The following is a 22,257-nucleotide window of genomic DNA, read 5'->3' on the forward strand; positions in this document are numbered from 1 at the left end:
TGCGCTGCTATGAAGTTGATCAGTAATTGAGTTTGGCATGGCGATAGATACCGTCTGAAGACTGATATGGTACGCTGAACGGTTTGAATGTGTGGAGGTGAATCTTAATGTTACTTGGATAATAGTTGGAAAAATAATTCACTCAGCTATCGCCAGCGTAAATTTGACTGTTGATATTACTTTGTGAAGCCAACATACCAATCCTAACTACATTGTTGTGATTTATATAAAATGTTAGCAGTATGGATGAAATTAATCAGGCAAATACTGAAAAATGTTCAAAGAAACTATTCGTTACACCTTTGAATGTCTTGTGCTAACCATAACCATCAAGCAAGGTACGAGCATCATCTCCCTTTTTCGATATCGGAACAGCTTTAGCAACAAGCGCCGCAACCGTTTGTGGAGTGCAAAATAAGGGATCGGGAGAGCATCGGGAGAGCACCATGGTTGTTGTATTCGATGATTGCTCAAAATTGGTAACCTGCATGGTGCAAAATACTTCGAGTTTGTTGCATCTTTCCGTATCCATGACGGCAAATTGTGTATGGTGCAGAGCCATCGTTGCAGCGGAATCTGTGGAAGTCGTTCGTTGTGTTGGCTTCAATGGAATGGATTAATAATTTTCATATAAACACAAGTATGTTGTCCTAACAGGATCTGCTTCGTTACGTTCGCTCTAGCGCGATAAAGTAGGAGAAATCGTTTGATGACCTGTACCGTGTGTGCTGCTCTTGACAAAACATGGCTGGTATGCGATTTATCTTGCATGTACGTAAATCACAGAAGTGAACTTAACTGGGATGGTGGGAAAATATGTATCACACAGATTCACACAACAGCACTTGTAAGTTATATTTTGATTGCAATCTGCTTTGACCGGTGAACCCAACAGTGGTAGTGTTAGAAAATGTATTTATGAAAATCGTAACTTAATGTGATATATTTTTTGGCTTTAGCTATTGTACGATTCAAAGTGTCTTTAGGTATCATTACGTCGACGTCCAATTGATATAGCATATTTACATGCTGTAGTCTCTCAGAGACCTAATGTATAGACATCGATTCATAAAACGTTGGACGTGGATTGATCCTCTCATACACAGCAAGGTATTCAACAAAGTAAAGACCTTGAATTAAACCTGTGCCGGACATATCCCTGTGTACATGATTTTGCCTATCAAGAAAAAGCTATTGATAATTGATTGTGTCATACGACACCTGTTGAAGATGGACTGAATGGTTCAAACGTTCATTTGCATACGAAGTTGCATCATAAAGTTTAGTCGATTTAAAATTGAATGTATGACCGGGAAAAAGACGGATTTTCACATAGTTGGAAGCATATGATTTATAATCTCGTGTCACTTGTAAAAATATCCAAACATGACCATTGAGCTTGTTATTCTTGTTATATTATTAAGTAGTTTTTATTGTTATTCAGCAATAACGACCTAGTCGTTGGTATCGCTTTGATTTTGTATCGAGTGCAAAATAGAAATTTTAAATGTTTCAAATATAGCCTTAATTGGTACACTTACCATAGTAATTATTCGTAAGAAGTTTTAGAAACCGATTTTACTGTTGTAGAATATTACGCAATATTTTTTACATGTTTTTTGAAGCCCAAAATGTGTAGAACACGAGAGTATTTTTTTTTTATTTTCATCCAGTGTTTATCGAAATTTTTGAAATTTTAAATTGATTTTTTACTAAGTATATAAACATCATTAAATAAGGGGCTTATTCTATTCTTTTACTCGATTATGGTTGAGTCGAAAAATTGAACTCGATTGCTCTTTAAAATATGCTTATTGTTTTAGAAGTCTGGTAGGGAAAATCAATCGAGACGGTCTGTCTGTTTGTTGCCTACTTCGATGTCGGCAGCCCAACTGTTGAAGATGACTTTAAAATGTGCTTACAACACTAGAGTGTTGGCAAAAAATCAGTATTATACATTTTTAGATCGTCAAACGGTATGATTTATTCTAATCTAATTTAATTGTATTATCGGTTGTTTTCATGATGGACCATTCAGTTTGGTTTTGCATTTAAATGATTTCCTTTAATAAATTCTAAATGCATATCATTACCTAATTTGGCTTATTAAAAAAACTGAATTCGAACCATTTTCGACAAAGTTTTGGCGTTTTTGAATTAAAATGTTTCAGAGGTTTTGATGTCGAGAACGACAGGTTTGAATCGATTGTGCAAACGAAAGAACACGTAGTTGTTTTAATGGATAAATACTTGCCTACTTGACATATTGTTATGGAAACCCCCCTACATTACAACAATTAGGAGCGGGGGATAGTTTAGTTCCAAAGTAGACCTGATTTTCTTATTCTATTCTTGCAATCTAGACATCTCGACATCGAGTGACAAGTTTGCTAAGCCTGTAAGTAAACTTATTAGTTTCAATTCTCCGTTTTATATCAATGGTTGAGTTAGTAGCCTGGACAATTAGTCGCAAAATTGATGGGGCTAATTCTTCTCAAATTTCACTTTTTTATCCTACTTTATAACACCGTGTTTGGATACACTTCATATCTCATGATAATCCTTCATATCACTTGGTAGCTTGGTTCGGTATCTCTTTCGTCTCAGCACGAGACCCAGAGGAGCACAAATCAGGGAAGTTTGTTGCAATTAGTTGGACAAGATGTTTGGCATCTCTTACCATTTTGCTAATTCCAACACATTTTAGAAGGATGATATTTAACTAACGGAAGTGGACAGCACGAAACAAATGAATCACAAATGTTTTAGAACGCAAATTATTTCCAATATGAATATTTTAAAACTACGGATAGATTTTTGTTTGTTTTAGAGCGAAAATAGTGTACCAATTGTGGCTATAGCACCAATTATGGCTATAACGAACACTTATTCAGTTACTAATTAGAGTCAGTTACTGCGGTAGCGGTAGTTGCATTTTTTCAAATAAACTACCAAAGCAGCCGTTATAAAAAAACGGCGTAAGTTGCAGAAGCCTTGAGTGGCCAACTATGTTGTAGGCTACGGCTCTTTTCGAACTATTAGACATGATACTGTAACTCCCTGATTTAATACGTACTAGTTGTTTGCTATGCTTTAAATAATTTATGAAGAATGTCTTATTAATTTGAATATCCTAGTGATACATTCGTTCCTCTCAATCCATTGTCGGTGGAAGAGGTGGGACTCATCATCATCAGAAGCAGCATAGTGTTTTTTCGATACAGAAAATAATTTCGCTCATATAGTCCCGGACTCTAAATTTCTTCAGCAAAACTGCATGCATTAATCATGAACACTGGACATATTCGCCCAAAGTCCAAAAGATAAATATATCTGTACAAAAAAAAATTATACATCTGTCAAACGGCTCGATTTGATATATTTATGCGCAATCTGAGATTGCGCATCGTTTATTGATGATATCCTAACTTAATGAATATCGTGACGAACGCCGAACGGTCACAGTGAATTTCATTTCATAGTTCATTTCATAAAGTTCATTTCATAAATCATTAATTAATATTGAAAAAGAAATATCTTTTGAAACAACTCGTTTACATTGCCGGAATCGTTACCAGAACCAGTCGATGTTTAGAGCTTTTATGAACATAATTTATAGGGGTATAATTGTGTTCGTACTCAGACAGAGAAAGTTTTACAAATTGGTAGTTAAGAAAATTATTGAACTGTGCCTGATTCGTTACTCGTTAGTTCCATGTTCCTAGCATTTCGTACCGATCCTGTTCCACCATACGATGTAGCACCATGCGAGACGCAACCTTTGCAATATAGTAATGATGACCTCATGCTACTGCAGCAACTGTGTTGGGGTCGCTATTTTGCTGTGCATTGAACACACTTACTCATACACGCTTGGCTCGTGATACCAGTACTGCACACCATTCAGCTGTTGGAAGGTGAAATCAATGCTGCTGGTTGCGAGAGTTGCATCAACCGGTCGTTATTCGTGTGCGTATTAATTAACAATTTATGCTTTAGTGAGTGGAAAATGGATGGCTGGATTTGTAAAACCCAACGTCACTAGTGCACGTGGCTTTTACATTGCCGGTATTGGTCGGACAGCGTTCTTACGACCGAACGATTTGGTCGACGGCTAATTGTTAATTAGCATTTGAATCGAGTGCACACGACGAACTGAACGGATGCGCTACAGTTTACGAGAAGGAGTAAAAGATTGAGTGAGCACGATAAATCACAGGTGACGATATGTTAGCAGGCCAGATTGCTTTCCAGATATGATGGTAGCTGATTTTTGACCTGGTTTTGTGTTCCAGGAATGCTATTGTGTTGCTTGGTGATTACAGCTTGATGTGGCAAACAATGTGTTTCACTTTTGAAAGCAAAGTATGTTGTCTTCACAACGTTACGTTCAGGAGAACAAACCTTATTCTCTACAATGTTGTGAAATGCAATCGGTCCCTTATTCTATCGATAGGAACTTTTGTCGCTGTGTGACATTTACCTGTAGCCGAAGTTTTCACCGATTTAAGGACCCGTTAAGCGGTTAATTAAAACTTTTACTATGCTCTCGACAATTTTCATTTGTTGGTAGCGATCGATTTCCCTGAACCTAAGAGATAAACACTCTTGTCCTGAATACAAATTCATCGTACAGTAACGACGCCTGTTCTAACTGAAAGTTTTATTACAACTAATAATAATGTAATTATTATGCGGTTATAGACTACTTGAGCCGGTCTCGTAGTACAGTCGTCAACTCGTACGACTTAACAACATGCCCGTCATGGGTTCAATCCCCAAATAGACCGCGCCGCCATACGTAGGACTGACTATCCTGCTATGGGGGGAATCAATTAGTCACTGAAAGCCAAAGCCCACAAGTGGTGGGTACAGGCAGGCCTTGACCGACATCGGTTGTTGAGCCAAAGAAGAAGAAGAAGAAGACTACTATGATCTACATTTACATTTCGCCAATTACACGGTTGCTATCCAACTATCGCTCTCATTCTCTACTGTAGTTGTTGTAATCTAGCAAAGGATGAGAAGTGGCTGTAAAGATTTATTTGAAATATATAGGCTAATGACATACAGTCGGTCGAGTCTCAGCCGGTCTCGTAGTACAGTCGTCAACTCGTACAACTTAACAACATGCCCGTCATGGGTTCAATCCCCAAATAGACCGCGCCGCCATACGTAGGACTGACTATCCTGCTATGGGGGGGAATCAATTAGTCACTGAAAGCCAAAGCCCACAAGTGGGTACAGGCAGGCCTTGACCGACATCGGTTGTTGAGCCAAAGAAAAAAAAATTAATAAAAAGACATACAGTCAACTCTCTCTTATTTGAGAGACGATGGGACTGTCGAATAAGAGGTGTTTTCAAATTACAGAGGTTGAAAGTGAATGAAAGGTCCATACTAGACATGGGAATATTGATTCTTTTTAAAGATCAAGTGCGGTCCAGTTCACTCAGTGAAATGAACTGATCGCGTGCGGTGATTCGTTCGCACGCCCAAGGTGGGGTATGATTTGGTACGACGACTGTGTGATTAAAATAGATTCCATCCTATTTTTTGCAAATCTGCACCAGCAGGTAGTAAAAACTGTATGGTGTTAATGCAATTAAAAAAGTGAAAAAATTAACATTTGACAATTTGCTATGAATAATGAATTATGTTATATTTTGCTTTTCCACTTTTATTTATATGTAAATTCATATCCCTTCCTTATAAACTAAATCGATTTCAGCTTAACTATTGAGAACTCCTCAAATAAAATCTAAGAGTAAAAATGTATTTATGCAAAGATTAAATCGTTTGGAAGTTCCTAATCAATTACTCTGACCATTCTTTGAATTCAAACAATTGAAACTTAATTTTAAAGTTCTTAATTAATCTAAAAACCGTTGTGTTGTAGAAAAAGTAGCTCAGTAAGTTTTTTAGGATCCAATCGCGATCTTTTTTCGGTATAGATTTGTCCAGCTTTTGAGAATACTCGTTCGCACGGGACGGATGTGGCTGGTATACAAAAAATACCTTGTACTAATTTATACAGGTTTGGAAACCTAGATTGGTTTTGTTTCCACCATGCCAAAGGGTCAGATTCTAGTTCTGCATATTCCGATGCAATGTAACCGTCTAGTTCTTGTTTTGCTTTAGTTTTAGGATCGGAAGCCACTTGCCTAATAGATATCCTACTGACAAAGTCTCCAAATAAGTGTTGACGATATTGATCCTTTTCTTGGTTGTCTTGAGTTTGAGAGTTTGATGTGGCTGTATTAACAATGTTCTGATTTGGATAGATTGTTTCGATAATATCGATAATAGATTGGTATGTTTTTTCGTATCTATTTTCTTCGTTTTCAAAACTTTGCCGTTTCATACGTGGATCGAGTAGCATTGCTTGATTTACGATCGTATTTCGAAACATGGGATCAAATCTTTCTTCAAGACCATGAATCAAATAGTTTCCTAATTTTCGCACTGAACTTTCTAATTCTTCGTTCAACAAATCAGTAGTTTTAGTGATGAGAATTTTGATAAGGAGTCCCATGTGTGATAATGTAACGGTTTTTTCTGATGAAGCAATTTTTGTTGCGTAATCAAAGTTTTGTAAAATTTTGATTGCCTGCTCTATCACAATCCAATCTTTGTTTTGTAGTGAAGTTTTCATCTTAATTGTATCTAAACAAGATAGTAATGGTATTTTGTTCTTATAAAACCGTTCCAGCATATCGTAAGTAGAATTCCAGCGAGTAACAATGTCTTGTTTTAGTTTAAGAACGGGGTAATTCAATTGTGTTTGCACTTCGGAAAGTTTTTTGGTTGCCGTACTGCTTTTTTTAAAGAACGTAACAATACGTTTTACTTCGTCAACTGTGGTTTCAATTGCTTTTTCTATCGATTTTTTAACAACTAAACTTAAACTGTGTGCAAAACATGGAAAATGATTCACTTGTTTTAGTTCTTTTGCAGCTGATGACATGTTACTCGCGTTGTCAGTTACTAAAGCAACTACTTTCTCCGTTATATCAAACTTCTCTGTTACTTCATTTACCCACTCAGCAATATTATGTCCAGTGTGTTGATAAGGAAACTCCGAACATTCGAGTAAATTGGAACATAACTTATTATCGTTATCGATGTAATGTGCTGTTAGTGCATAAAAGCTAGTGTTATTGATGTTCGACCATCCATCTGAGGTCAGCGCTATTTTTGTGGTATTTTCCAAAGCAGTTTTGACCTTTTGCAGGCTTTTGTTGTACTCCCGATTCAAAATTGCCTCTGAAACAGTTTTGCGGCTAGGTAATTCATAGTTTGGATTTAATCCATAACTATATTTCTTAAACGCCTCACTTTCGGTAATAGAGAAAGGAAGCGACTCTTGGCAAATTAGTTTTAATAAAAGCTCATCCTGCTTTTTTTTGGCTTCTGATGTAAGCGGTTTCAGTGGAGTAAAGAAAGAGTCCATGGTGGCCGGTCGAGAAATCCCTGCTGAGGATTGTTGAATTGGGGTACATTCCTCAACATTACACTCTCCATTCGACGAGGAAGCATTAACGCGTTTTAAAGGTATTCCGACATGTTTTGCAGTCAGATGCCGTTTCAAATTGGATGACGATCCTTTAGTGCATCGAATGATCTTAGCACAATATAAACATTTTCCAGCATTTTCCGTTTTCTCGAAGTGTTGCCATACATCGCTTGTCGCTCGTACCGTGCTCATCGTTTCAATTCTGAGTAAAAATATAATAATTAAGTTGTTAATTATTATTGCCTTCTCTAAAATCTGTATCTGATCGATGAATTACTATTAACCCTAAAAACCTTTTTAAGCTACATTCTTAACACTTTGAACGCCGGGCTGACGTTACAGTTATTGAGTGAGCACGTAGCGTATGGCAAGAGAGCGATGAGAGCGACAATTTCTAGTGCCATTGTTATCACTTTTTTGTTTCATTGCGATAAGCGGCGTAGCACATGTCGTTCTCGTTCTCTCTTTCCTACCTCATTCGTTCTCAATATAATCACTGAGCGTCAGATGCCAAGCTGAACGGTGAGCAAAACCGTCATGCGAATTTATGTGACACGGCGCTTAAATTGTTAACCATTGTAACACACTGCCACTACTATAAAATTATCTATTATCCCTACCCTACTATATAAAACTATTATCTTTAAGATTACGATTTGACAATAAAGAGTTCTCTGCGTGCCCATTGAAGAGAAAGGGTGTTCTTTTTGCACTCCACTGGCGCCAGTAGCGTCATAAAACGCCAAAGCGTCATCAAGCTAATACTTCAGTATTTTGAGCTTAAAAACTCTCAAATAATTTGTTAACTAAAATATGAAACTGCATAAATGCTAATACGCAATATGATAATACACAAACACAATAGATATTTCGTAATATAAGGACAAAAAGCATATTTTACTGTATATAGCAATCAGAACGGCATCGTATTCTCCACATTTTTAAAACTCACCTTTTATTCGTACAGGTTTATGATACCGTTTGCTTAGGTTTCTCGAATCTTATTGATCGGTTTTTAGTTGTGCCACGTTCAATTGCTAACTATCAACTGACTTATTTTGGTTTTAACGGTTTTTATCGGCGTGCACTAACACTGATAAAAAAACCGTTAAAAGTTTTCAATCATAATTACGCCGGACAATACACTTACAACTGTCTACACCACTTCATTCTAACCTTTTTATTCTTCACTGTTGATACACACTTCACACTCATGTCGTGGTAGTACACTTGTGTCCCACACTTGCAGGGGCCACAGTGTTGACGACCAGAAATTTTTTGCACACATTGATAATTATCCATAACCGAAAGAGCTGCCGATAAACTGATGTTTTCAACTGATGTGCTATCTCGCCTTACTTAACTGAAAGAGCGGGAAGGTAAGGTTTTTTTTCACAATTTTTTCGTCCTTTCATTTTAATTCTCTGCGCGATACAGTTCGATCTCACCAATTGAACTATGAGTGCATGATAACCATTGAAGTTTTATATAATAGCGTACATTTTTTATGTGAAATAAAACTTGATTTTTTATACATAGAATATATGTCATTTTTTGCATTTTTAACATAAAATCATGCTTTTCAATTTAACTGACTTTCAACTTTTGTGTATCCAACTTGAGAACATGCTTACTATCAATCGTGCAACTATAGAGTTTCGACCGTACATTAGCAAATTGTTGCACACTTGCATAGTTGACATCGAACGTCCACAAAAGAAACCAACACCTACGTTTTTCGCACACAAGCTTAGTTGACATCGAACGTCGACAAGAGGAACCAAACCGCACCGTATATGTGCGGTCATTTTTCGCACACTTTCATAGTCGGCGCGATGAGCATCCGCACAGAGAATCAATACCGCACCGTATGCGTGTGGTGATTTTTCGCACACTTTCATAGTCGGCGCGGTGAGCACCCGCATGGAGAATTAATACCGCACCGTTGGCGTGCGGAGATGTATCGCACACTTTCATAGTCGGCGTGGTGAGCGTCCGCACCGTTGGCGTGCGGGGATGTATCGCACACTTTCATAGTCGGCGCGGTGAGCACCCGCACGGAGAATTAATACCGCACCGTTGGCGTGCGGGGATGTATCGCACACTTTCATAGTCGGCGCGGTGAGCACCCGCACGGAGAATTAATACCGCACCGTTGGCGTGCGGGGATGTATCGCACACTTTCATAGTCGGCGCGGTGAGCACCCGCACGGAGAATTAATACCGCACCGTTGGCGTGCGGAGATGTATCGCACACTTTCATAGTCGGCGTGGTGATCATCCGCACGGAGAATCAATACCGCACAGTTGGCGTGCGGAAGAATCATTTCCTTTCGTCTAGCTGTGCGATACTCGTTCACTCAGAGTAAAGATCGGAATGAATCATGCAGTTCTGATTCAATTCGCCCATGTCTAGTCCATACACACAAGAAAGAGACAGAATATTTAGTATGCAGCCTTAACTGTTACTATAGGAAACTGCGAACACGATTGGCAATTTGAGCATACATCATTCAATGACCGTGGGAACACCCAAAGTGTATGAAGACCAGGAGGTCTCTAAGACTGTTTTTTTATGACAAAATTTGAACGTCACTTTTTGACATCATGGGTGAAAACTTTTCCCCAAACAAGCTTTCTGGTGACTTGCCGAATACAAAAACAATCTTAAGGCCGGGGAACACTGTCCGTACTCGCTAGTGTAATTTTGATTTTCACTAGCGCATCTGGCGGCGGCTGGTGGAAGTTTTTTTGTCATCGAGGGAATGGTCATGCCGAATCTCAAAATTAAGTAGTTTTTCCATAGTTTTTTGTCATAAAAATGGAAGCAATGCGTGCAAAACATGTGCATCTACCTTTTACAAAACTTTTCTCCTCCGATTTAAGTAAAAAAACATATTTTCTGAAGCGGCTTCAAATTGTTTACCAAGTTTCATCCGACAGCCGCCGCCAGATGTGCTAGTGAAAATCGAAATTACGCTTCGGAGTACGATCAATGTAGCCCGGTCTTTAGAATCTTCGTTATTTGCACTGAAATATTTTAAAAACACACACAAAATATCTCAACCTAAACCAAATCTGAACCAATTAAAATCCATTTTTCTATCAAAATAATGCCGTCGATGAGGACACCTAGGGTAAATGTACCAATAGTGGTGCAATTTGTAGTGGTGCCGATGTGTTTTAATGGATTTAAAGTGTCAGGAACGACAATTTCTGAATATTTTAACACATAGCAATGGGAATATGTTTTATCTTCGCAATCACAACCATTTTTACCATAAAATACATCAAATTTACGAAAAAATACATATTTTTGTGACTGTTTCGTTGTACCTATAATGGTGGTATGGTTCCGTAGTCGTCGTATTGTGTTCCTATAATGGTGGTAAACAAAGATGCATCAAAAACGGTGTATAATATTAATGAAACTTAGTTTCGAAGCTGTTTTCGTATGAATAGCAACGATTACTGCCATAATTTTGGTTTCTTGCGTAATTTGATCGAAAAAAATGTATAAATTTGATTGATGAAACTATTCACTAAAGTACTGCATCACAACTGTCATCAACCAACACCCGGAAGAGTGTGCTTGATTTGAAGTCAATTTATCATTCAGCCAGATAAGCGAATTTTGGCCTGTTTTTGCTAAATTATCTACATAATAATCATTTCTGTTGCTTATTTTAGTAAAAACAGTACGACGTGTCAAAAATATCGTCGAAAAAAATCTAAAATTACATGTTTTTATTGATTTTAGAACTAGGACCACTATAGGAACATGCCTGTTTTGTGTACCTATAATGGCACTATGGTAAAAAACACTTAAAAATGCATAAATATGGTTAAAAGGCAAATAATTTAAACTTTTGCCTTTTAATCATATTTATGAGTTTAACAGAAAAATTAGTTTCGTTATGAAATCCTAAGGATTTTGGAAAAATGTTGACACATTTCACAAAATAATGGATTTTTCGGTCACTAAGTAACGGAATGGCCCCATTTAAATTTTAAACCCTTTGTAAAAGGCTAAAGAACATTTAACGCTAACGTAAATAACTTAATAACTTGTAATTTGCCCTATGAACCGCATTTTAGAGCAATAGCACCACTATTGGTACTACCACCACTATAGGTACATTTACCCTATGTGTACTACGAATGTGTTGCTAAGAACAGAGGGAACCGTTCCTATGGAAATTCATTTCACCCATTCTGTCTTTGGAGCTTTTTTTGTTTCCGAAATTAGTTGTAAAAGTGTATGAAGACCAGGTGGTCTCGTCCCATACAAATTGACAACACCATACACAAACATGAGGGATACAGATTTCAAAGGTTTTCAAAATTAGAGGGACAAATATGTACTGGAAATCAAGGGACTGTGGAAAATGTTCAAATAAGAGAGGGTTTTCAAATTGGAGAGGTCACAAATAAGAGAGGGTTCACTGTATTCAGCATTCACTTAATCATTTATCCAGTAATAAACTGAATATTTCTATTTTCAACTATTCATTACCTAATTACTTTAGTCGTTAAATCAACAAGCTCATTTAATTTGTCTTTTCCTTCCTAGGGAGGAAGCCTAGACAATCTTGAACGTATTGTTCCTTTATTTTTAGACAAAATTTAGATGGTTAGATTTTAGTTTTTTTTTTCAGATAAGTGCTCTGTTATTTCTTTATAGAAAATAGTATAAATTAGTGGTATTGATGATCAATATCAATACATATTTTATTCATCTATCATCGATATAGTCTTTTTTTTAGTTTAGTTTATTAATCGATGGACTATGCAGCCCTCTCGAGTCAAAATTTGTTTACAATAGACATTAAATAACGAACAGAACATTTATATATTGTTATTGTTGGACGCATTCCGAACACTTAAAAATGAAGTCAGTTCCGTTATCGTCATTCCAGGCTCATAGATATCGTCAGCTGAGTTTAATAGACGGCACATACATAGAAGGGGGTTTCGAGAGCCAAATATTGTTCGGGTTTCAGCGACTGCCAGCATTGGCCGGCGACGGAGTATTCTGGCAGGAACATAGAGGTGAATCCTTGAAAGCACCTCGGGACAGTCGATGGTTCCGTTTAAAACTCTCGTGATAAATGCCAGTCTGGCGTGCTCAACACGTTCGGCGAGAGGCGGGATCCCCAGCAGCAAACACCTAGTCCTATAGTCGAGACGCGGCTTATCACGAAGGGCGAAGCGCGTTGCCTTCCATTGGATGGACTCTAGCCGCGCATGTGCCCGAGTAGATGCTGGCCACCAAACAATGCTAGCTTATTCCAACAGTGGTCTGATAAGTGCGCAGTACAGTGTCTTGAAACACATAGGATCACGAAGCTCGCGCGTCATGTTTATGACCAAGCCAAGTAGCCGATTGCCACTAGCGACTACTTGGTCTATCTGTTCTTCGAAGGAGAACTTCGTCTTCATAGATAAGACTAAATGCTGATTAAAATCTTTGCAGCGTGAATGACGGGCTTCGGTGTTTTTGTTGATGCATACGCGGGTGGTTCCCAGGTTTTTTACGTTTTGGGTTGCTGTAGTAAATCCTTTTTTCAGCACCTGTCACCACGCGATGAAGCAGCAATTGTTCGCATTCGTACCGGCGTCGTTCCTCGTTTCTTAGCTTCAGCTCGTAAAGGACTGAGTTCCCTTGCTTTTGGATCATCCTCAACGCATGCAGACGCTTAGAAACTGTTCAATACTGAATGTCACTCGCGAAACTAAGCTTTTCTTGTGTTTGACTTGGATCTTCATCGATCGATTCCAGCACTTTTACATCTTCATGATCTCCACAATTTTCTTGAACCACAAGCGGTATCTTAAATGTAACGAGGAAGGTGGCCAATACTATCCTCAGGTGGTATAGACCTTCATCTCGATCTCCACCGAGCACTACTTTTCCGCCTTTAAGTATCTTGCAGCCAGCTTTATCAAGCAATACCTCCGTTTACCGTTTAGTAACACTGCTGGCCTGGTCGCTTCATTTCGGTAAGAAACATGGTATACATTGGCCAAAGTAACATTCCTTCGAATAGCGTTTTAGTACTTTCGTCCTGTTCCTATTTTCCGTCCAGATCGTTGATTTTTTCGACCCGATCACATTGCCTAGAATAGACGCGTTGTTTGTCATGCGGCATGTGGCATCTGAATCGAAATATCACACTCCCGAATCTTTCATGTTGTCCGTCATCAAAGAAACGCCATCTTGATCTGGATATAGTCCTGCCATTCTTGCTTTATGGGTGTTGTGTTTCTTTTGCTCAGCTGCTCTTTTCTTGCAGTCACGCTTGAACTGTCCTTCTTTCTTGCTGTAGAAACCTACCTTTTCTTTCTTTTTCATGTTACTACAGTTCGATACCAGTGTGTCATATAAAGTGTGCGACGAATGAACATTTTCCCGTCAAAGAGGACATACTCTTGAAAGAAATGCGGGAAAAACTTCACCGTTTCAATAAGCATCACATGCAGAAGTTGACTATCGTCCAACGCAAGACCGATGGTCACCATCGCCTCCTCATTTATCTGCGTCCAGAGAGCATTTTCACCCGCCGGTTTGAATTGACTTATCACTTCCCATAATCCATATCGTGAAACAAAAAGCTTTACCTTAAATTTCCAATTCGCGTCATTGTGGTCATGGTCTGCAAAATTTCGACTTACTTAAATCTAGAAAAACCTCTAATGGAGTCGCGTATATGCTGCGTGGAAATGGTGCGTATATGATACATCTGTGTACTTCACGCCACTCAAGAAAGTGCAACGAACGGGTGCGTCGTTCGGGTGCTACAGCAGTTCGATGGGTGGGTCCAAGGGTGTGTGAGTATATGGGAGGGCTCTTTGTGTTTACTAAGCCGCCTCTCCAAAGGCATATGGGGATCCGCAAAACTATTTCGAACAATTTCCTTTTGATAATTTTCCTTCTTTCCGCTTTTGGGTTCTTTCACCTGCCATCTTGTTTTTCATTTCCATGGACTGAAATTACCGCCTTGGGAGCTCGCCGCTCGAATAATCACGCATCGTACTAGATGTAGACGTATTATTCGATCCCATCGGACAATCACGTTTCATATGCCCGGGTTTTCGACATCGATGACACGTAATCTTCTTAATCCTACGCGTTGGTCCTGAGGATTCGCTTTGATGGAATTGGTGAAAAGTAAGCTGTTAGATGAAGCGCAGAAAATGATGGAGAAATCCCATGGTCAGGTCGTGGTCCGAACGAGTTTCCAACGTCGTTGTGAGATGATCGTAGGATTCTGGCATACTTTTCAGAACCATGGCCACTTTCAAGCTCGAATCCAGTTCCTGGCCCATCAGACTTGAGGAAGAAAGAAAGAAAAAAAATCAGAGTTCATCAGACTTGAGAAAAGTTCATCCATTCGAAACAAATGCGCCTCCATGTCACCGCTTTCGTCGTACTCCGCCTTGCAGAGTTTCTTCAGGAGCGATACCTTAGTAGACATCGTCGTTTTTTGATGTTGTTTCTGGAGTGCATTCCACGTACCTTTGGCCGTCTTGCAGTCACGGATCAAAGGATGCTGGCAGTCATCCACAAGAAGAGCGATCGTAGCCCGGGCTTTAGCGTCACCTTCCTTCCAGGTTTCGGTCTTCTCGATACAAAACTTTCCGCCATCCATTTCAAATGTTACTTGCTTCTAAAATAGTTCGCCTGGGCCCATAACCTGTTGTAACGCAGTGAATGTGGAATATTCTCTTCTAGTGATGAAAGCGAACTAAACCTTTTATTGAACATTTATAAGACTACTATGATAAAACAATAAATCATGCATGCTTGGATTCCTTCACACAACATTGTTTAAAGGATGAACAAATGCATACAGGTTGTTAAGGGATGAAGGAAATGCTGAGCCACTGTCCCAAAAAACCAGGATCTGCAAAGAACTCGCACAGGACAGGCCAGGACAGGACACCGGTACGAATTACCAATATCAGAGCTGGAAATGTAACAACACGCTGTTATGGTTTTGGTTTTGGAAAAAGGTAGCTTGGCAACTGTGGAGTGGACTTAAGAAAATTCATCCCACAGTTGCCTTTTTGATCGCAGTACCCATATCTCAAACATACATACACCCCACCAGCGGCTATATGTGTAGGCTACTAGAATGCATTCCGTTATATTCACACTACGTGTAAACGAAAGGTGACGTAAATATAAACAAAAGCGGAATCAATTTCTCACAAAAACACACAAAGACACTGTTAAATGTGGGAACGATAAAAGCACAATTCGCAGGTGCCCAAACATCGTCAGAATTAACTTCGACACACGTCCTTTGCTATTCAGCATCTTCGGAGTCCGTGATGGTGGTGAATCTCTCCACCTATCGCATTCCTGGAAAATTCGAATCTGTTGGCTGCGGTACGGTGCTGATGGGCAGGCATGCTTTTTTTTTCAAAACGGGTTTTTATTCTTACAAATTTCAACCCTCCCTCACCCCTACATTTTTACCCGTGAAGGCGTACCCTGAAGGGGGTTTTCTCGGCTTATATGCCATAACTATAGCCGTGCGTAAAGCACCTTTCGTTTTTATTTACTTGTTCATAAAGTTACTGCTATATTCCCTGTTTTTTTTCCCCGGGTCGCTTATCTCGCTTATAGGCGCTTCATTTTTGACGATGTTAGAACGCCTAGCGGGAGGCAACTTCTGCCTCGACCGCAGCCGCTTCTTCTGAAGCACTCAGGCCACGGTCCGTGGCTTCATCCGCTCGTTCGTTGGCGCGGTTGCGCCTTCCAGACGGTCCGGCAGCGATGTGCGCGCGCTTTCGGCCGTCTGAATCGTCGTCGTCGCTGCTACTGCTGGAGGATGCTGAAGCAGGACTGCTGTCCCCATACAGGCGTCTCGCGTCCTGCATCACTTGACGCCTTCTCTCGCTAAACCGCGCCTGCCGCAGTCGAAGATCTGCACGGCGGGCCGCAGTTCTGGGTGATGGTGGTGGAGATAGGGGGCCGTCCAGCTCTCTGCAGCTCTCGTTGTCGTGCCCTGGCTGCTCGGCGGCTCGCGTTTCGCCGGTCGTTCCATGTTCGACGGATTTCTGCTCGCCGTGCCTCTAAGTCGGCAACATCCTCCACGTGCTGCTCGTTGCCCTGGGCTGCTAGGGCTGCTCGCTCGTCGTCCCAGGCTTGCTGAAGTTGAGCCGTTATCCGCTTAGCAGCTTCGCTGATACGGCTCCAGCTCTCGGCATCGCGCAATAGGTGCTGCTGGAGGTTTTCCGGACGGACCGGGTCCGTACTTCCATCGCCGAGTAGCTGCTAACGGACTTCAGCAAACCTCGGGCACTCAAACACCGCGTGCTCCGCGGTCTCAGGAACGCCGCTGCACCGCTGGCAGTCAGAGGATAATGTGAAGCCATTGCGACACAGGTAGTCCCGGAACAAGCCATGTCCCGAGAGGACCTGGCACAAATGAAACGACACATCTCCATGCTTCCTTGACTGCCAGTCGCTGATGTTGGGTAGTACACGGTGCGCCCAACGCGTGTACCGGCTGGTGTCTGCTTCTGCATCCCACTGCTGCTGCCATTCTGCGATGGTGGCCTGTCGCTCCTGCTTGCGGATGTTCGCCCTCGTGTCGGAGCGGTTGGTGGCACTTAGTCGCTGGTAGACCCGGGCGTCCTCCTCCACCAGCAGGCAGATGGGGGTCAAACCAGCCAGGAGGGTGGCAGTCTCGTACCTCACGGTACGGAATGCTCGTGCCACCCTCAGTGCCATCTTCCGCTGGACACGCTCCAGCTAGCGGCCGGGCTCGCGTTTCCGCAGCTCGTTGCACCAAACTGGTGCTGCATAACGCATAACGGACTCGGACACCGAAGCTAGCAGCTTCGCTTTCGACGCCCTTGGTCCGCTATGGTTTCGCAGCAGCCTGGATGTGGCGTCGGCGATCTTCCCAGCCCTCTCGGTGACCTCCTTGACATGCGGCAGCCACGACAGCTTGTCTTGGAGGGTCACGCCGAGATAGCGGATCGAGCGGGACGAGGTGACGTCCACGTCGCCTACTCGGAAGGTGATCTGCGTCGGGGCTTTGGTGCTGGAAATAACGACCATTTCCGTTTTCGCCGGCGCCAACTCGGAGTGGATGGCTCGACATCATCTCATCACTGCTGTGATGGCCACTTTCGCAGCAGCTTTCACGGTGTCTGGGGTTATGCCTGGGACCAGCAGCACCAGGTTGTCGGCATACCCCAGGATCTCCGCATCGGGCGGCAGGGCGATGTCCAACACACCGTCATACATGTTCCACAGGGTGGGGCCTAAGATAGACCCCTGTGGAACCCCTGCCGTGACGGACCGAGCTACCGGGCCATCAGAGGTTTCATACACCAGCTCCCGGTCCTGGAAATAGCTGTGTATGATTTGTTGGAGGCCGGCGGGAACACCTTTCACCTGCAGCGCAGTGGCGATGGCCTGCCAGCTGGCTGTATTAAACGCGTTCCTAACGTCTAGCGCAGACTAGGAGGAACCGTTTGTCGCGTCGGTTCGTGCGACCAAACGACATCGCACACTGGCCGGCCTCAACAACCCTCTGAATGGCACCGATGGTCGAGCGCCCTCTGCGGAAACCATACTGCCGGTTCGACAGTCACGGTGATTCCGGATCTTCCAGGAACTCGTGCAGTCTGTTCAGGATCAAGCGCTCAAGCACCTTGCCCAGTGCATCTAACATACACAGGGGCCGGTACGAGCTGCTTAATCCTGGGGGTTTTCCTGGCTTCGGGATGAGTACAAGGCGCTGCTTCTTCTACGTTTCAGGAAACGTACCATTAACGAGGCAGTCCTGGTACGCATTCGGGATACCGTCGAATCCCGGGGCCTTTTTGTTGGCCATGCGTCGCGCGATGAATTGAAGCTCCTGGTCGGTCACTGCTGCTACCGTTCCTGTGTGCTCGTCTCCCACGATGTCTGCCGCTTCTGGCCAGACGAGGGGTGGGTGCTGGGGGAAGAGATCGGACACGATGTGTTCGAGCCTGTCCCGCTCCGTCTCGGGTGGCGTCCGTCCACCACGGAGGCGAGACAGAACGACGAGATATCCGGACGAGATATTTTAGTAGTTTTATAACAAAAATACACTTCAAAAACGTAAAAAAAAACACATTGGATGGGTGCTAAAAAACTATTCGTCTATTTGGGTGGTTTTAGATATTCTGAAGTGAAAGTTTTTAAATTAATATTTAGTTGGATACCCTTACGCATTTAAGACTGGTCGCATCTATGCCATGGAGAATCAGGGCAGTTTTGTCGTGACGGAGGGTGTTATTTTATCCCATTCTTGTAACAAAGCACGTTTAAGTTCTTGTTTGTTCGAAATCGACCGTTTTTGTATTGCATCGTCCAATATCTTCCACAAATGCTCGATTGGATTAAGGTCCGGACTTTGAGGTGGGCTACACTTATCGCTACAAAATGACCGATTCTTAGTGCGTTAACGCTCGAGGACGACCACTTCGGAACTTATTTTCGAATGTTTTATAGACGGAGAAGCGGTCTATCATTGTTTGAATTGTAGAACGAGGTCTCCCCACAAGCCTTGCTATCTGATATGCTGACTTGCATTGATTATGTAAGGACACAATTTGTTTCCGTTCTTGAAAAGTTGTCTCTGTCCTCGATGTGTCCAGTAAACTTACGTCATGGGTAGAAAAGTTACAATTTCGTTCATGGCATACTAGGTATTTGTCGAGGATTGGTTGATTTATGTTATGGTAAAACATGCCATTATTTTAAAGGTAGGTCATTATTTATGGTGGCCAATATTCACATTGACGAATACTTTTTGAGCGCCCATTCAATGTGTTTTTTTTATGTTTGACGGAATGTCAAACCTCGAGGATACTTCTTCTTCGGATACAAATTTCGGCCTCCTTTGAATTCGTATATTGATGCAATTGGCCCAAAATATACGAATCGGAATTTCGCGATCGCGAAATTGGCTCTTTCGGAAAAAAAGTTTGTCGACCGCTGGCCTAAATCTTTCAGCAACTTCCCTGAATCATCAAATATGATATATAGACCGAACTTTTAACCTATTTGGTCTTTGAAAGTCTGTTTCTCGACAGGATGCAACAACTGATGCCGTTAGCCATCCAAAGACAATCGATGTTGGCGAACGTTCTTCCCTGTCATATCGCTTATATTTCATTTTCGTACCAGATACGCTTATAACTTCCGTTGCAACCTCTTTTGATAGCACTGCATATCTTTCGCTAAAATAACTAAGATCGGTCTTAATCGTTTGGTTAGTAATTGTCATTATATCATCCTGATTGCAATATTGCTTTCTTTTGTCCCCAAAGTTTGTCTAAAAATGGTTTGCTTACTAGCTTTGACACCGCATTCTTCTCCCGTAACGTCGTTACGATCTAATGTTTGTCAAGATGTCCACAAACATGAAAAAGATCCTTAACGCCATTTGTAATTTTTGTCGGTTTACGGTATACACCAAAAAACATCATCTCCTATAATGCAACTCTCCAATGTTTTACCCTTCTACATTATCTGCTGCCACTGCCTTAATAATGCCTAGATTACGTCGTTCTATTGCTCCATTCGATTGAGCGCTTAGTAGGATTAATTTTCTTATCCTCACTCAAAATAAACACAAACACAAAAAATTGTTACAATAACCTGGTATCCATACGCAAATTTTTACTAAATTCAAAATCAAGCGTAATTTAAACATTTATGATAAAGATTTTTCAACATTAAAACCACTGAACATTTATGGGATATCAAACAAATTCCTTGTAAATCACTTATTCTATTATATATTGGCTGGTATTATTGAATCCGTTCGTAGCGGCGGCGTACGTCCCGACACTCATTTTCCTAACGTACTAGATGGTTGCTACAGTTTTTCACAATGGCGTTGTAAGACCGGGCTCAAGAAATGTGTTGTCATCCCTAGAATTTTACGTGAGCGCCATACGTTCTCGCTACGAACGGATTCAGTAATATCAGCCATTATGTCCTTTTGATTCGATGACTCGACCAGGAACCCATGACTTGGTTCTGTACGTGTTGTTCAACATACACCAAGTCATTTTCTTTAAATTATCACTTGACCGCTGTATGTCGTTTGTTGAATTGCTAATTTTGTTTGTGATTAACGGCTACAGTCGGAAGAGAAGGTTTCCTCAACAGATCCAACGTAGTGCGAATCGCTCATTTTAATAACATTTTTGCTGGAGATGTTCTTTTTAGTGTATTCCTGTTACGAAATTACCAACAATAGAGCATCTATAGACGTTTCAGTGTACCGATCAACACCTATCACCTAGCTTCTTATGGTCGCGTTTAAGGAGGGAATCCACGAAACGCTCAGCTCGGCCATTTAACTGCGGGTGGTATGGAGCAGTGCTAATATGGTTGAGGTCATTCTCACAAAACGCCGTGTGGATGTCCGTTTCAAAACGGTTGAAACTATTCGCTCATAAACTGCGTTCCGTTATCCGAGACTAGCGTGTCCGGATTGTCGTAACGGAAGAATGTTTCACGAAGCATGTCCAACGTTCTTATCAGCACAGATGTAGTGCGAACAATTTCGTGATTGTAGATGCCTACTCTAGGTGGCGCGAAATATTGATATCCGGCGATTGGGCCAGTGAAATCCACGTGTACACGTTGGCAGGGCCGGTCCGGGAGGGGCCATGATTCCAGGATTACTTTCGTCGGAGCCTTCGCTGCTTCAGCACATGCATTGCACTAACGAACGAATTGCGTCACATCGTCGTCGACATTCTGCCAGTAGATGTGGCCGCGAACCAGAGATTTCATCCGCTCCATTCTTAGATGTCCACGATGTAGCTGGCGGACAATTCCCTTCCGGAATTTTGATGGAAAGACGATTTGATCGCCGAACATGAGGTGGTGATTGTCGACTTAAAATCCCTCACGTCTGGCGAAGAACTTCTTCACATCAGGATCGGTGTTTAGGTACTTCAACGAAGGATGGCCAGCAAGTGTGAAGCTAATCACTTGCTATAGAATAGCCTACTTGCGTTTATCAGCCACATTTGATGGAGTCGCCTTGAATCGCCTGTCACTCATCATAAATCTGTCATTGCTTCGGATTCGACATTACGTCATTTCCTGTCCCGGCTGATGTCATCACAGCGCTGATGACCAGATGAGGAAGTCTTCGAAGTCGTACAGGAGAAGTGTCAAAGCCTATCTCTACGATGAACTTCGGATATGCAATCAACCACATCATTGCAGACGATTGGCTCTATAGACTGGTATACTTTTTTCGAGCCGAAAACTTTCGGTGATCGGTTTGGAGAGTGAAATGTCGTCCGTACCGCATTTTATGAAAACGTGTGACAGCGAATTCCAGCTCCAATGCTTCTTTCTCCACTCGGCCGTGGATCATTTCCGCTGGCGTCAGTGAACGTGAAGCATGTGCGATTGCCTTCACCTCACTGGTCAGAAAACGATGCATGTTGACAGCGCCAAGACCATCGTCGCGGCAGACCCATATGATCTGCTTAGACGGGTCATAATGACTAAGCAGCAGGTCCGAAAGTAAAATGGTATTGAGCTGCTCAAAAGATTTCTGACACTACTTAGTCCAGTTCCTGCGAACATCCTTCTTGAGCAGGTCGTCCAGGGGAGTCCTGAGCTGCTTCATCTGCAGAACGAATCGATTATAATAGTTAATAGCTCCGAGGTAGGAGCGAAGTTGCTTCACGTCCTTCATGGTTGTGGCATCTTGG

General features: G+C 41.7%; 2 protein-coding genes across 2 annotated transcripts; both read right to left on the bottom strand.

Moving 5' to 3' along the window:
• Positions 1-16,179: 16,179 nt before the first annotated feature.
• Positions 16,180-17,260, bottom strand: LOC133390996 (uncharacterized). The gene is made up of 3 exons (XM_061640511.1): positions 16,850-17,260; positions 16,593-16,801; positions 16,180-16,471 (listed from the first exon to the last, which is right to left on the bottom strand). The coding sequence occupies exons 1-3, from the start codon at positions 17,258-17,260 to the stop codon at positions 16,180-16,182; spliced, it is 912 nt and encodes a 303-aa protein (XP_061496495.1).
• Positions 17,261-17,281: 21 nt separating this feature from the next.
• On the bottom strand, positions 17,282-17,782 carry LOC133390997 (uncharacterized). The gene is made up of 2 exons (XM_061640512.1): positions 17,663-17,782; positions 17,282-17,614 (listed from the first exon to the last, which is right to left on the bottom strand). Exons 1-2 carry the CDS (start codon positions 17,780-17,782, stop codon positions 17,282-17,284), a joined length of 453 nt encoding a protein of 150 aa, XP_061496496.1.
• Between the last annotated feature and the right edge of the window lie 4,475 nt (positions 17,783-22,257).

This window comes from Anopheles gambiae, chromosome 2 (genome assembly GCF_943734735.2).
Source record: "Anopheles gambiae chromosome 2, idAnoGambNW_F1_1, whole genome shotgun sequence".
NCBI lineage: Eukaryota > Metazoa > Arthropoda > Insecta > Diptera > Culicidae > Anopheles > Anopheles gambiae.